At 40.3% G+C, this 16,231-nt stretch overlaps 1 protein-coding gene across 7 annotated transcripts in view; it reads right to left on the bottom strand.

Annotated features, from left to right (window-relative positions):
* Macrod2 (mono-ADP ribosylhydrolase 2) overlaps positions 1-16,231 on the bottom strand; it is a 2,017,257-nt gene that overhangs the window by 135,083 nt on the left and 1,865,943 nt on the right. For all 7 annotated transcript variants that reach the window (XM_039106853.2, XM_039106857.2, XM_039106858.2 and 4 more), the window contains one exon: positions 13,352-13,420. In XM_039106853.2, the coding sequence (XP_038962781.1) occupies positions 13,352-13,420 (69 nt within the window). The remainder of the gene's footprint in view (positions 1-13,351; positions 13,421-16,231) is intronic.

Here is a 16,231-nt window from a genome sequence, read left to right as displayed (position 1 = left end):
TCAAAGGAGAATCGCTGAGTAAATCATGATCCAGCTGAACTATGAGCCAGGATTTGAGCTTTAAAGTGGATGAATTAGATCGAGAGAGAGAGAGAGAGAGAGAGAGAGAGAGAGAGAGAGAGAGAGAGAGAGAGACTGAGAGTGATTTCCATGAAGCTTGGCTGCTCATAACAAAGTGAGATCCAGAAATATATGGAGAATATGACACGGTGTTTGTAAATGAGCAAACATTTATTTAATGATAGTTAAAATCTTAGTTTCCAGATGGGTGGAATGCTAGTCTTATAGCCTTATATAACACAGGTGCTGCTATCATTCTTTTTTAATATGTGGTAATGATGAGGTATGGAGAGACTAAAGAGCATGCCAGTGAAGCCATCGTTTAGTCACGTTACAGATGGAATTTCGACCTCGAAAACTGGCAACCAAGATTAGATGGTTAGGGCTTTCTTGTGCTTTACATTGAAAATAATTGGAAGGTGAAAAGGAAATAAGAAAAAGAAAATTACATTAAAATCAAATTGTATATGTTACAGAGTATACTTTGCTGATATGATATTGTGTTTATACTACTCAGAGATACATAAAAGAAAGTTCCCTGATGCAAATGTTAATAATCTCAAGGTAAAAGGATCATTTTTTAATGTTATTCGTGTCTTTGCATTGTTTGAATTTGCTACAAAGAACATATATTTAAAAACAGCTACATAGTTATTGAATAACAAAGCATTGGAACTTTTTTATTTATTAGCATTTTCTTGCAGAAATAATTATAATATTTACAAGAGGTAAAGGATGTTTCTGGCCTGTTCAAAATGTAACACAGAACCAAGAAACAATTAAAGTGGAGACTAGGCAAGTGTAGGAGGCTTGTTTCTTAGGAAGTAAAGGTATGAGAAGTTAAAAGTTCAAAAATTTGAATGGAATTTCAAATCCACTTTTATGTTTAAATAATAATTTCAAACAGATATGCCTTGTAGAATAGCCTAAGAAATAAAACATAATATATGTTTAATATATGTTTATATAATATATGTGGCTGCTGAGAAAAGTATCCTAGGTTCATTTATCAGTGTTTTACAAATGCTAATTTTTCAGAATTCAAATTGCAGATCATATTTTTCTCTTCTTCTTTTCCTTATAGTCATATCTTGCTTTTAAAAATAAGAAAATACACACACGCAAGGAAGACATTTTAACTGCTTCCCTAGTAAATCAGCAAAGGATCAGAAATTTATGATGAACTGATCACACACACACACACACACACACACACACACACACACACACACACTAACCATCTAAAATGCAGGAGCCTCATATTTCTGTCACTTACAATGGAGAAAACTGTAAATAACTGAATAATTCAATGTTAGAGCTTTGACAGTGTAAATGGTGGGACAGCAGATGATAGAATGTCATACCTCCAATAAAAGTCATGCCTCTGAGGCATATTTAAAAGACATGAGAGAATATTCATGGTCTTCTGTTAAATGAAGCAACAGAGTAGAGTTTTAAAAAATGTTTGCAATTTAATCCTTGAAGGGGAAATCATTACCTGCTCTTAGTTTTCATACTTTTCTATAAGAACAATGTTCTGAATGTTTAGAAAAATGTTCTAAAGTGAATGCATGCTATTTCTATAAACAAAGACAGATGCTGCAATCTCATTTAGGTAGCACCTATGGTGGTCACATCAGCAGTCCTCCCTCCCTCCTATACACTAACTTCTCCCCTTATCTGAGACTCCTTATTGAGAAACAAGGGACATAAACTGCAGATATAAAGCAGTGGTGGTCGCTAGAGACATGTTGTTTGCCTCAGTTCCTTCCCCTTCACTGAAGAACCAGAAGGTAGCCACCTTCCAGCAACTTTTAGTCAGACTGACAGTTCAAGAGTGGGTAACTGAGAGGCACTGTTGTGCATTCAGACCCTCCATGCATGCTGACCTAGTATGGATCTGCTCCTGCTATGATGGGTATCAGGATAAAGCTCTCAGGAGGGAATGTGAGATAATAAGGGCAGGAAATGGACTAAGAAAGTTCATATGAAGATGGAGATTAAGGCAATTTCCTGGGTAGCACAATGTTTTATTTCTCTGTAGCAATTTAGGTAAAGAATAAAGAAATAGAGCAATTCTGAGCTGTCATGGCTGGCCACTCTAACGGCGAACATGGCACCACCAATGATCACCTCTTACATTCAACTTCCTCATACATGACCTCACCTTTCCTCTTTGGCTCTGTTACCATAGCTGATCTCCCTCCAGCTTTATTTTTTTTCCTTTTTTCTTTTCCTCCTGTCATTTTGACCTCCACCAGGTCTGAAACTAGATTAAGGATTTAGAAATCCTTTCTCAGGTGACATCCTACCTCATAAATGCCAGACAGCATTGGCGTGACTTTCATGGAGTTCCAAAGGGACACAGCTAGGGTGTGCACCTGGGTATTAATTGATTTTGATTTTAATATTAATGAGCCTATGATTTGGTCTAGTTGACCTTCAAATTCAAATTAGGTACTGATTAAATAATAAGGCAGGTGAATCTGGATGTGTTTGCACAGCATTTCCCCCACCTCTTCCCCAGTAAGGTGTCTTGGCAGTGGGTAAGGATGACATGAAAAACATGCGACAGCTGGAAGAGAGAGTGCTCCTGACCTAAGGAGACAAGTATACACTTAACAATCACACCGGCTCTTCAGTCAGAGCATTCTCTATTCCTGCATTTGACTCTTGTGTCTTATGGACTTTCATCTGATTGCTTACATGTTGGCTAACTCAAATAGAATTTGTTTGTCAAAATTTAAACTATAAAATCTGTTAAAAGGAGCATCCATAACAGTAAAGGGAGAAATTCTCAACAGATAAGTTCATGTTCAACTCTGCAAATAATCTCAGAATGCCTAGCAAATGTCAAGGATATTTCCTGGGGCCAGCTTTACCTTGAAAGTACTCTGTCCTGGCTCTCAAACCTACCCTGTGTGGATGAGCCATTCATTAGCATATTCCTTCTCCCTCTACCTCATCCTCTCAACTCAAGTCCCACCTACTCCTCAGCCATGAGGACTCACTGAGAGCAGGTGTCTTCCTCAGTGTAGAGACTACAGCCTCCTGTGATCTTTAAGCAGAGAGTCGCGCCTCGCCACAATAATTGCACAATCCACATTTACGTGGGTAAATGGCCAAGAACACCCAGACTTGGTTCCCAGTGGGAAGTCTGTCTACGGCACTCAAAGAGAATTGCTACTGTAGACTATGCTTAGGTTCTAACACTTCTCAATTTTTTTTCAACTTTCACATAACTGTTCGGTTAAGAAAAAAAAAAAACACCTTCTGTTCCAGGAATAAAGATAGTCACCTCATTTTCCTTGCTTGTTTTCAACTCCTACATTCTAGAAGATGCTAATTTCCAGTGTAGACTGGAATCTTAGCAAATATAAACACAGCCAACTGAAAAGCTGAGCTGTAAACACCACGGGTATCATTCTGGAGTGAGAGCCTGGCCATTCCATACCAGGGGTGATTCCAAGCCCTGTGGAAGATGCTCTTTAGGAGTGAAGTATCCAAAAAGTCAAGAGAACAGAGCTCCTTTAGGACCTTTGATCAGCAGCAAATACTCTGCCACTTACAGCGGAGAGTGTCATAAGCATTTCTATAAGTGATCTTGTGACTGTAGAGTTCTGAAATAGCCCTGGTGTCACTGAGGACAGATATTTCTGCATGAAAGCTAATAACAGAAAAGGTTTGAAATGAATCCTGAACACTTATGATTTCCTTTTAACCTCATCTTGACCTCAATCTTGGATGATTTCAATGGAAAATTCTTTTTCTTAATTCTCAACTGTGCATCTGTCAATCTTGATGACAGCTTGGCAAGCATCAGAGACTAAGTCTGAATGGATAATCCATTTAAAAAGCAGTGCCCTTACATGCGTGCTATTTCAGGAGATGAAGGCAAAATCTTCATCCTATATGTTTTACTGCTAATTTAAACCACATTACATACTAACATAGATTACAAAACATGTTTCCCAAATAAAAAAGTTAATAGAAATTAACAATTTAATTCCTGCAAAATCCCCCAAATCTCATACATTTGTGATACATGACAATTCTTTTTTTTTTATTTTTATTATTAACTTGAGTATTTCTTATATACATTTCAAGTGTTATTCCCTTTCCCTATTTCCGGGCAAACATCCCCCTCCCCCCTCCCTTTCCTTATGGGTGTTCCCCTCCCAACCCTCCCCCCATTGCCGCCCTCCCCCCATAGTCTAGTTCACTGGGGGTTCAGTCTTAGCAGGACCCAGGGCTTCCCCTTCCACTGGTGCTCTTACTAGGATATTCATTGCTACCTATGGGGTCAGAGTCCAGGGTCAGTCCATGTATAGTCTTTAGGTAGTGGCTTAGTCCCTGGAAGCTCTGGTTGCTTGACATTGTTGTACTTTTGGGGTCTCGAGCCCCTTCAAGCTCTTCCAGTTCTTTCTCTGATTCCTTCAACGGGGGCCTACTCTCAGTTCAGTGGTTTGCTGCTGGCATTCGCCTCTGTATTTGCTGTATTCTGGCTGTGTCTCTCAGGAGCGATCTACATCCAGTTCCTGTAGGCCTGCACTTCTTTGCTTCGTCCATCTTCTCTAATTGGGTGGCTGTATATGTATGGGTCATATGTGGGGCAGGCTCTGAATGGGTGTTCCTTCAGTCTCTGTTTTAATCTTTGCCTCTCCCTTCCCTGCCAAGGGTATTCTTTTTCCTCATTTAAAGAAGGAGTGAAGCATTCACATTTTGATCATCCGTCTTGAGTTTTGTTTGTTCTAGGGATCTAGGGTAATTCAAGCATTTGGGCTAATAGCCACTTATCAATGAGTGCATACCATGTATGTCTTTCTGTGAATGGGTTAGCTCACTCAGGATGATATTTTCCAGTTCCAACTATTTGCCTACGAATTTCATAAACTCGTTGTTTTTGATAGCTGAGTAATATTCCATTGTGTAGATGTACCACATTTTCTGAATCCATTCCTCTGTTGAAGGGCATCTGGGTTCTTTCCAGTTTCTGGCTATTATAAATAAGGCTGCGATGAACATAGTAGAGCACGTGTCTCTTTTGTATGTTGAGGAATCTTTTGGGTATATGCCCAAGAGAGGTATAGCTGGATCCTCAGGCAGTTCAATGTCCAATTTTCTGAGGAACCTCCAGACTGATTTCCAGAATGGTTGTACCAGTCTGCAATCCCACCAACAATGGAGGAGTGTTCTTCTTTCTCCACATCCTCGCCAGCATCTGCTGTCACCTGAGTTTTTGATCCTAGCCATTCTCACTGGTGTGAGGTGAAATCTCAGCATTGTTTTGATTTGCATTTCCCTTATGACTAAAGATGTTGAACATTTCTTTAGGTGTTTCTCAGCCATTCGGCATTCCTCAGCTATGAATTGTTTGTTTAGCTCTGAACCCCATTTTTAATAGGGTTATTTGTCTCCCTGCGGTCTAACTTCTTGAGTTCTTTGTATATTTTGGATATAAGGCCTCTATCTGTTGTAGGATTGGTAAAGATCTTTTCCCAATCTGTTGGTTGCCGTTTTGCCCTAACCACAGTGTCCTTTGCCTTACAGAAGCTTTGCAGTTTTATGAGATCCCATTTGTCGATTCTTGATCTTAGAGCGTAAGCCATTGGTGTTTTGTTCAGGAAATTTTTTCCAGTGCCCATGTGTTCCAGATGCTTCCCTAGTTTTTCTTCTATTAGTTTGAGTGTGTCTGGTTTGATGTGGAGGTCCTTGATCCACTTGGACTTAAGCTTTGTACAGGGTGATAAGGATGGATCGATCTGCATTCTTCTACATGTTGACCTCCAGTTGAACCAGCACCATTTGCTGAAAATGCTATCTTTTTTCCATTGGATGGTTTTGGCTCCTTTGTCAAAAATCAAGTGACCAAAGGTGTGTGGGTTCATTTCTGGGTCTTCAATTCTATTCCATTGGTCTATCTGTCTGTCTCTGTACCAATACCATGCAGTTTTTATCACTATTGCTCTGTAATACTGCTTGAGTTCAGGGATAGTGATTCCCCCTGATGTCCTTTTATTGTTGAGGATAGCTTTAGCTATCCTGGGTTTTTTGTTATTCCAGATGAATTTGCAAATTGTTCTGTCTAACTCTTTGAAGAATTGGATTGGTATTTTGATGGGGATTGCATTGAATCTGGAGATTGCTTTTGGTAAAATGGCCATTTTTACTATATTAATCCTGCCAATCCATGAGCATGGGAGATCTTTCCATCTTCTGAGGTCTTCTTCAATTTCTTTCCTCAGTGTCTTGAAGTTCTTATTGTACAGATCTTTTACTTGCTTGGTTAAAGTCACACCGAGGTACTTTATATTATTTGGGTCTATTATGAAGGGTGTCGTTTCCCTAATTTCTTTCTCGGCTTGTTTCTCTTTTGTATAGAGGAAGGCAACTGATTTATTTGAGTTAATTTTATACCCAGCCACTTTGCTGAAGTTGTTTATCAGCTTTAGTAGTTCTCTGGTGGAACTTTTGGGATCACTTAAATATACTATCATGTCATCTGCAAATAGTGATATTTTGACCTCTTCTTTTCCGATCTGTATCCCCTTGATCTCCTTTTGTTGTCTGATTGCTCTGGCTAGAACTTCAAGAACTATATTGAATAAGTAGGGAGAGAGTGGGCAGCCTTGTCTAGTCCCGGATTTTAGTGGGATTGCTTCAAGTTTCTCTCCATTTAGTTTAATGTTAGCAACTGGTTTGCTGTATATGGCTTTTACTATGTTTAGGTATGGGCCTTGAATTCCTATTCTTTCCAGGACTTTTATCATGAAGGGGTGTTGAATTTTGTCAAATGCTTTCTCAGCATCTCATGAAATAATCATGTGGTTCTGTTCTTTCAGTTTGTTTATATAATGGATCACGTTGATGGTTTTCCGTATATTAAACCATCCCTGCATGCCTGGGATGAAGCCTACTTGATCATGGTGGATGATTGTTTTGATGTGCTCTTGAATTCGGTTTGCCAGAATTTTATTGAGTATTTTTGCGTCGATATTCATAAGGGAAATTGGTCTGAAGTTCTCTTTCTTTGTTGTGTCTTTGTGTGGTTTAGGTATAAGAGTAATTGTGGCTTCGTAGAAGGAATTCGGTAGTGCTCCATCTGTTTCAATTTTGTGGAATAGTTTGGATAATATTGGTATGAGGTCTTCTATGAAGGTTTGATAGAATTCTGCACTAAACCCGTCTGGACCTGGGCTCTTTTTGGTTGGGAGACCTTTAATGACTGCTTCTATTTCCTTAGGAGTTATGGGGTTGTTTAACTGGTTTATCTGTTCCTGATTTAACTTCGATACCTGGTATCTGTCTAGGAAATTGTCCATTTCCTGAAGATTTTCAAGTTTTGTTGAATATAGGTTTTTATAGTAAGATCTGATGATTTTTTGAATTTTCTCTGAATCTGTAGTTATGTCTCCCTTTTCATTTCTGGTTTTGTTAATTTGGACGCACTCTCTGTGTCCTCTCGTTAGTCTGGCTAAGGGTTTATCAATCTTGTTGATTTTCTCAAAGAACCAGCTTTTGGTTCTGTTGATTCTTTCTATGGTCCTTTTTGTTTCTACTTGGTTGATTTCAGCTCTGAGTTTGATTATTTCCTGCCTTCTACTCCTCCTGGGTGTATTTGCTTCTTTTTGTTCTAGAGCTTTTAGGTGTGCTGTCAAGCTGCTGACATATGCTCTTTCCTGTTTCTTTCTGCAGGCACTCAGCGCTATGAGTTTTCCTCTTAGCACAGCTTTCATTGTGTCCCATAAGTTTGGGTATGTTGTACCTTCATTTTCATTAAATTCTAAAAAGTTTTTAACTTCTTTCTTTATTTCTTCCTTGACCAGGTTATCATTGAGTAGAGCATTGTTCAATTTCCACCTATATGTGGGCATTCTTCCCTTATTGTTATTGAAGACCAGTTTTAGGCCGTGGTGGTCCGATAGCACGCATGGGATTATTTCTATCTTTCTGTACCTGTTGAGGCCCGTTTTTTGACCAATTATATGGTCAATTTTGGAGAAAGTGCCATGAGGAGCTGAGAAGAAGGTATATCCTTTTGCTTTAGGATAGAATGTTCTATAAATATCTGTTAAGTCCATTTGCCTCATGACTTCTCTTAGTCTGTCGACATCACTGTTTAATTTCTGTTTCCATGATCTGTCCATTGATGAGAGTGGGGTGTTGAAATCTCCCACTATTATTGTGTGAGGTGCAATGTGTGTTTTGAGCTTTAGTAAGGTTTCTTTTACGTATGTAGGTGCCCTTGTATTTGGGGCATAGATATTTAGGATTGAGAGTTCATCTTTGTTGATTTTTCCTTTGATGAATATGAAGTGTCCTTCCTTATCTTTTTTGATGACTTTTAATTGAAAATTGATTTTATTTGATATTAGAAAGGCTACTCCAGCTTGCTTCTTCTGACCATTTGCTTGGAAAGTTGTTTTCCAGCCTTTCACTCTGAGGTAGCGTCTGTCTTTGTCTCTGAGGTGTGTTTCCTGTAGGCAGCAGAATGCAGGGTCCTCGTTGCGTATCCAGTTTGTTAATCTATGTCTTTTTATTGGGGAGTTGAGGCCATTGATATTGAGAGATATTAAGGAATAGCGATTATTGCTTCCCGTTATATTCATATTTGGATGTAAGGTTATGTTTTTGTGCTTTCATTCTCTTTGTTTTGTTGCCAAGACGATTAGTTTCTTGCTTCTTCTAGGGTATAGCTTGCCTCCTTATGTTGGGCTTTACCATTTATTATCCTTTGTAGTGCTGGACTTGTAGAAAGACATTGTGTAAATTTGGTTTTGTCATGGAATATCTTGATTTCTCCATCAATGTTAATTGAGAGTTTTGCTGGATACAGTAACCTGGGCTGGCATTTGTGTTCTCTTAGGGTCTGTATGACATCAGTCCAGGATCTTCTGGCCTTCATAGTTTCTGGCAAGAAGTCTGGTGTGATTCTGATAGGTCTCCCTTTATATGTTACTTGACCTTTTTCCCTTACTGCTTTTAATATTCTTTCTTTATTTTGTGCGTTTGGTGTTTTGACAATTATGTGACGGGAGGTGTTTCTTTTCTGGTCCAATCTATTTGGAGTTCTGTAGGCTTCTTGTATGTCTATGGGTATCTCTTTTTTTAGGTTAGGGAAGTTTTCTTCTATGATTTTGTTGAAGATATTTACTGGTCCTTTGAGCTGGGAGTCTTCACTCTCTTCTATACCTATTATCCTTAGGTTTGATCTTCTCATTGAGTCCTGGATTTCCTGTATGTTTTGGACCAGTACCTTTTTCCGCTTTACATTATCCTTGACAGTTGAGTCAATGATCTCTATGGAATCTTCTGCTCCTGAGATTCTCTCTTCCATCTCTTGTATTCTGTTGGTGAAGCTTGTATCTACAGCTACTTGTCTCTTCTTTTGGTTTTCTATATCCAGGGCTGCTTCCCTGTGTTCTTTCTTGATTGCTTCTATTTCCATCCTCAATTCCTTCAACTGTTTGATTGTGTTTTCCTGGAATTCTTTCAGGGATTTTTGTGTCTCCTCTCTATGGGCTTCTGCTTGTTTATTTATGTTTTCCTGGAATTCTTTCAGGCATTTTTGCGATTCCTCTCTGTAGGCTTCTACTTGTTCTCTAAGGGAGTTCTTCACGTCTTTCTTGAAGTCCTCCAGCATCATGATCAAAAATGATTTTGAAACTAGATCTTGCTTTTCTGGTGTGTTTGGATATTCCATGTTTGTTTTGATGGGAGAATTGGGCTCCGATGGTGCCATGTAGTCTTGGTTTCTGTTGCTTGGGTTCCTGCGCTTGCCTCTCGCCATCCGATTATCTCTAGTGTTACTTTGTTCTGCTATTTCTGACAGTGGCTAGACTGTCCTATAAGCCTGTGTGTCAGGAGTGCTGTAGACCTGTTTTCCTCTCTTTCAGTCAGTTATGGGGACAGAGTGTTCTGCTTTCGGGCGTGTAGTTTTTCCTCTCTACAGGTCTTCAGCTGTTCCTGTGGGCCTGTGTCTTGAGTTCACCAGGCAGCTTTCTTGCAGCAGAAAATTTGGTCTTACCTGTGGTCCTGAGGCTCAAGTTCGCTCGTGGGGTGCTGCCCACGGGCTCTCTGCAGCGGCAGCAACCAGGAAGACCTGTGCCACCCCTTCCGGGAGCTTCAGTGCACCAGGGTTCCAGATGGTCTTTGGCTTTTTCCTCTGGCGTCCGAGATGTGTGTGCAGGGAGCAGTCTCTTCTGGTTTCCCAGGCTTGTCTGCCTCTCTGAAGGTTTAGCTCTCCCTCCCACGGGATTTGGGTGCAGAGAACTGTTTATCCGGTCGGTCTGTTTCTTTCAGGTTCCGGAGGTGTCTCAGTCAGGGGTCCTGCCGCTCCTGGGCCCTCCCCCACGTGAGCCCAGAGGCCTTATACAGTTTCCTCTTGGGCCAGGGATGTGGGCAAGGGTGAGCAGTGTTGGTGGTCTCTTCCGTTCTGCAGCCTCAGGAGTGCCCACCTGACCAGGCGGTTGGGTCTGATACATGACAATTCTTTGATGGAGTTAGCACCATTAAAAGTCTTATTTTAAGAAAAAAAATTCCTAAAAGTATTTTGAAAAATAATTGATCCTTGCATGAGCAATTAACGGTGTGAGATCCTAAAAGCATCAAGAATATCACAAGCAGCGTGTTTTATGAAGGTGTGATGTCTCCCGGCTAAACAACTCAACAGCACGAAATCTCAGCTTGAAGCATTCAAATTAGATCGTTCCTCATTCTTACTTCTTACTCTCTGCCGTTCAACCTCATAATGCTTTTCCATTTTATGAGACGCTTAATGCTTGAGGCATCTTTTTTGGTTTTTCTGGTTTTTGTTTGTTTGTCTTCTTCTTCTTCTTCTTCTTCTTCTTCTTCTTCTTCTTCTTCTTCTTCTTCTTCTTCTTCTTCTTCTTCTCCTTCTTTTTGCTTAAAAAAGTATCATCCTTTCTGTTACACAATCAGTCTATTTCTCTGTAAAATGACTAAGTTTCTCAGGAACTCTGATATGAATTATATTTTTAGATATGTCAAGTATTTTTGAAATAAGAGATATCTGAATACATGCCTATGTAGGATAAAGGAAAGTGTCCTTTGAAAGTTAGCAATAAACAAGAAAGGGGACCATTCAAGATGACAGCAGTATCCTGGACATTATGTTGGTCCAGTCAGATCTCCTCTGGGAAGAAACAGTTATTTTCCCAGGGACCTGCACATGCCATCCATTTCTGGGTTCTACATTTACCCGATAGAAAGGAACTGCTTTACTCAAGACCACACACATCCCTTCCCAGGATAGCCAGCACCAGAATCTATGGCTGGGTCCTCTTGCCCATTATGGTTCATCTTCATAATGTCATCTGGGATCAGTGCACTGGCGCTTCCCCTCAGCCATTTCATTTCCTTCCCGTTTCTATTAAAGGCATTGATTTCTCAAGCTCTCTTTCTGATAAACAAGTCACTTCCTAATTATCTATCTTGGTCTGTCTTCTGGAAAGTCTGATTTATATAAGGGCCAGAGAAACAGCAAGGAAACTGATCTGTGTTGTGATATTTTGTGAGCTTGATATTATCTATTGAGTGTGTGTGTGTGTGTGTGTTTGTGTGTGTCTGTGTATCTGTGTGATATGTATTTGCACAGGTATATGGAGGAGACCAGAGGATGTCATTGAGCATTCTCTTTTATCATTCTCTGGATTATTTTCTAGAGACAGGGTCTCTCAATGAATCTGGAGCTCACCTTGGCTGGCAGCAAGTGATCTGTTGTCCTAAATCTCAGTCTTGGGATTACAGGCGTGTCTGTATATAGGTCATTAGACTTAGAGGGTTTTGTTTTGTTTTGTTTTGTTTTGTTTTGTTTTTCATTATTTCTAGTTTTTGAGACAGAGTTTCATCTAGCCCAGATTGGCCTCAAATTTGAAGTGTAGCTGATGCTGCCTTGAACTTTTAATCTTTTGGCCTCAGACTCCTGAGTTCTGTTCTTACAGGCCTGTGGCTTAGGTGCTTGGAATCTGAACTCAGCTCCTCATGCTTCCACAGAGAGTGCTTTGGCCCCCTGTTTCATGCTCCTAGCCTGAAGATAGACATTACTCTTCTCCTCATTACAGAAGGAAAGACTGAAGTACAAATTCACCAAGTATTTCCTCGGCAATCATTTGTTCACTTCTTGAATTATCTGTCAAAAGTTAGCTAAGTAACTGTAGCAGAACTAGGATTAAGCCCCAAGAATATAACCCAGTATTTTATATTCTTTTTTTTTAAAGATTTTATTTATTTATTATATATAAGTACACTGTAGCTGCCTTCAGAAACCAGAAGAGGGCATCAGATCGCATTATAGATGGCTGTGAGCCACCATGTTGTTACTGGGAATTGAACTCAGGACCTCTGGAAGAGCAGTCAGTGCTCTTAACCACTGAGCCATCTCTCCAGCCCCCAGCATTTTATATTCTTATCAACTGCCCTCAACTACATGTCTTAAAACAGAGACTCGCCAGGCAATGGGACATGGAATTATATATGCCATTAAAGGAGTATTAAAATTTCGAGACTATTTTGATTCTTTGGCAGATTCAAAGAATAGCAAGTCTTCGTAGCACTGTGTGCCTGTTTTCAAATCAGATTGGATTGAAGAAATGGATTCAAAGTACATACTTAAGTTCCAAGTCGATGATATGGCTTACAAGACACCCATTTGTTCAAATATAATAGTCTAGTCTGGCTTTAGTAGGTACTAATGGCAGATATCAAACATTATTTCTTATGGGAAGAGTTACCCACCAATCAGAAGGGAGAGGAGAGGAGGACCTCCTTTTATTTTCCTTTATTATGTTTGAAAGCATTTGCACCTCTGTTTTGTGGCACTTATCTTTACAGCAGTCAAAATTTCTCCTAATTGGTATTAGTTTCTTCTTGGTTTACGTGGGCTTTCTCTTAGTAAGAGTCCATAGAAATGCCTCAGGTTGGTTTTTATGGGTGCCTTTCAAACATTTCCCCCTTAAGCCATGGGCCTCGGGTAGGTGGTCCTCCACACCACTCTTTCAAACTTCTGTCTATGAATAGTTACAAACAGCAGAATCGACAAAGTCTTGAGTTTCAGATAAACATCTTTTTTCCTCTGTGCCTGCTCTTATATTCATGAACATTATTTTTAGAGGAACAAATGTAAATGTCTATAGAAATTCTGCAGAGGCTCAGTAGGGCGTGGAGCAGAGTGGGTTCAAAATAGAGACTTTTGCTGCATCCGTTGCCCATATAAACAAACCTCACACTGTTTACTTTTAAAGACCTGTGATATTTAGATGTGGACTCATACCTTCATCTTTATGGACTTCAGCTTTGTCTTCAGAAGCAGGGCTGGGCACTGGGGTGGTGTTGACACCATCTATAAAACAGAAAGAAAGGCCTCAGGCTTAGTACCTTCAGGCTGTGGCTTTTCCTTCCCTACATCTGCCTCTCCACTGGCCTGCGAAGGTGTTTATATCCTTCACACACCAAATGGTCTTACAGGGACAGAGGGTTGTAATGCATTTTTTTATATATAAAAAATGAAGCATAAATCTTCACATAAGACAGAGGCCAATGAAATACAAAATGCATTCTGGGGAACACATGTTTGTTGGCTGTAGTATGCCAACAATACCAGTAGCATTTTGCTTCCTCCACAGTTCTCAAAGAATGGAATACTGTTTTGGATTTGTGGTGGGTGGTAATGTATACCCATGCGAGTTTCTACAAAGTGCCTCGATTGTGTGATTTTTAGAGTTTGCTTTTGCTTAGCTCAGCACTTCTATGGGCTGCCAATCCACTGGGCTGTCCAGCTGGACAGTGGTTCTGTGGCTGTCAGCAGTGTAGTCCAGGAGAAGGGGACCACTCAAAATAGGCACCCAGAGATATGCAGGGATATCATGTCACCCAGTTATAGAATGGACACCACGGATAGGGAAGACTGTCCACCTCACAGTACCAATTAAGCCCATTCAGAGCTCATCTCTCTTACTGGTCTCACCAGAACCATGGGGATCTGATTCATGTTTGGCCTCCAAAGTGTTAGATAATTATCTACTAGCATTAAAACTGTAAATTAGGATATAGGGAAGTATTAAAGTCATCTCCCAACTGGTAAAACAATATACATATTTTTCTTAGAGTTATTCAGTCACAGATTTAGAGATAAAATACCCAATTCAAGGACACTTTCCTACTTTCTAGCATTTCATCTGTCCTTTACCTATGGTTGTTACTTTCAGGTTGCACCTCTATTGGAACACAGAATAGCATCTGCGGAAGGTAGACAGGGAGGGGAGGCGGATCACTCTCTTTCCTTAGGCATCAACTACCTTTGACTTAAACAAAAGGCACCGACCATTAACCTTCCCTTAAGTCACCGCATGTTCCGATTTTCATCTCCCTTCAGAGCAAAACTGCCTGAAAAAAATCATTGTCTCTGCCTTCTGCGCCTTCATTCCCGAAACCCTGCATAAGCCACGTGTGGTTTTCTAGTAGTCTTCCTAACTCTCTCTTCTAAGGTGCTGGCCTCTTTTCTTTGCCATCAAGTTCGAGACAACCCCAAAAGGTCTTGAACTTGACATCTTCCTGCCTCAGTCTCCCTCTCAGGCAGCATCACTTACAATTTCCTTTCTTCCTGTCCATCTGACTTGACTTCTCAGTAGCATTTTCTAGCCCCATCCCTGATCTTTTAAAGACATATCACTGTAGCAGCTGCCTCTGCCTTGCTTGACAGGGATGTAGATGTCATGACGTCCCAGCTCCTTTGCCTTTGACAATTACATATTCTTCTCACTGACTCTCCTTTCAGTCCCAGGCTTTAAATATCCCTTATATCACAGTGTCCCCTAATCCTGGTCTTTAGTGTTCACCTCTCCCTAATATGAACGTGTTTATCTAATGTGACATCCCTTATGGCTGTCTGCACATATTTTCAAATTGTTGATGCAAAAGCTAAACGATTAACTTTTTCAACAAAATGATTTCCATGGAGCAGTTAAGTGATACTGTTGCCCCCGAGACACTGAAGCTAGACTCCTATGACCTGCATGGGATTCCTCTTTCCCCATGTGCCCCGCCCACCCAGCCTTCCAACTTCTGTACCCTGTTGCTTCTTATTTCGAGAATGTGCCACATTTCAGTCTTTTGGTCTCTATTTCCGGAACCCTCTGTCATGGTGCCTGAAGTCATCTCCTAACTCTACCTTTATGACCCATTTTTACCCCCTGGGAAAAACAAACTCATTAATACATAGATCATTTATTCCAATGGTTAAAATGTTCCAATAAATTCTCAGTTAAAGCACATGTTGCCCACAATCTGGGCCTATGATTTCTTACTTGTCTCACACTCTACTGAGCTCACTCTGCTCCAGTCACACCCCTCTCCCCATCCCCATCCTAAAGTTAATTTATTCTCTGTTCCCTCTGTCTAGAAGGGGTTTTCACCACATCAGTATTCAGACACCATCTCAAGCAACACTTCCCCATTGAGTCCTCCTTAGAGTTGCCCTCTGAGGGTTACCACAATTTCACCTCTTTACTCGGCAAGCTACTTGAACTGTCTGATAATTGTATCCTTTTGATTTGTTTATTGTTGGTATTCCCCCATCAGACTATAAGCTTCAAGGAACAGTGGATGTTGTTTTAGGAATTAAATGCAATGTTTGCAATGCACACACAGTGCTGGGGAGGCAGTCAACCTTCGATATATATTTATTATTGATTTTTTGATAAATACTATATGCAATTGCATTTGATTTGATGGTGACAGCTGTCAGAACCTGTAAATAAATTATGCTATTTTGAGACCGCATTTTTCCATTATGCGGAAGAGACCTGCAGAGTTATGCAATCAACATTGGCACTGGGAACTATGTTGAAGGAAAGCAAGCTATTTTTATTTTGGAAACTAGTGGCAGGTCAAGGGGCTTTAACAACTAAAACCATGTCTTTGTTTGTTCTGTTGCCTTAATCAGAGGAGGCTGTGAAGAGGAAAAATGAGCAGATCAGCAGTGTTCACAATTCTAAATGGACCCTGCCGATAGTCTCCCACCAGTCAGCACACTGTCTTGGATGAAGCACTGAGGAAGACAGTTGAGATGTCACAAAAACCACCTAGGAGAGAGCCATCTTGAATGGTAATGCTCTCATATCCAATAGGTAGAGAAGGTTTATACTCTTCTTCT

The sequence above is a fragment of the Rattus norvegicus genome, chromosome 3 (assembly GCF_036323735.1).
Source record: "Rattus norvegicus strain BN/NHsdMcwi chromosome 3, GRCr8, whole genome shotgun sequence".
NCBI classification, from domain to species: domain Eukaryota; kingdom Metazoa; phylum Chordata; class Mammalia; order Rodentia; family Muridae; genus Rattus; species Rattus norvegicus.
Note: the sequence above shows the minus strand (reverse complement) of the source record. Positions and strands in the feature narration are given on the sequence as shown.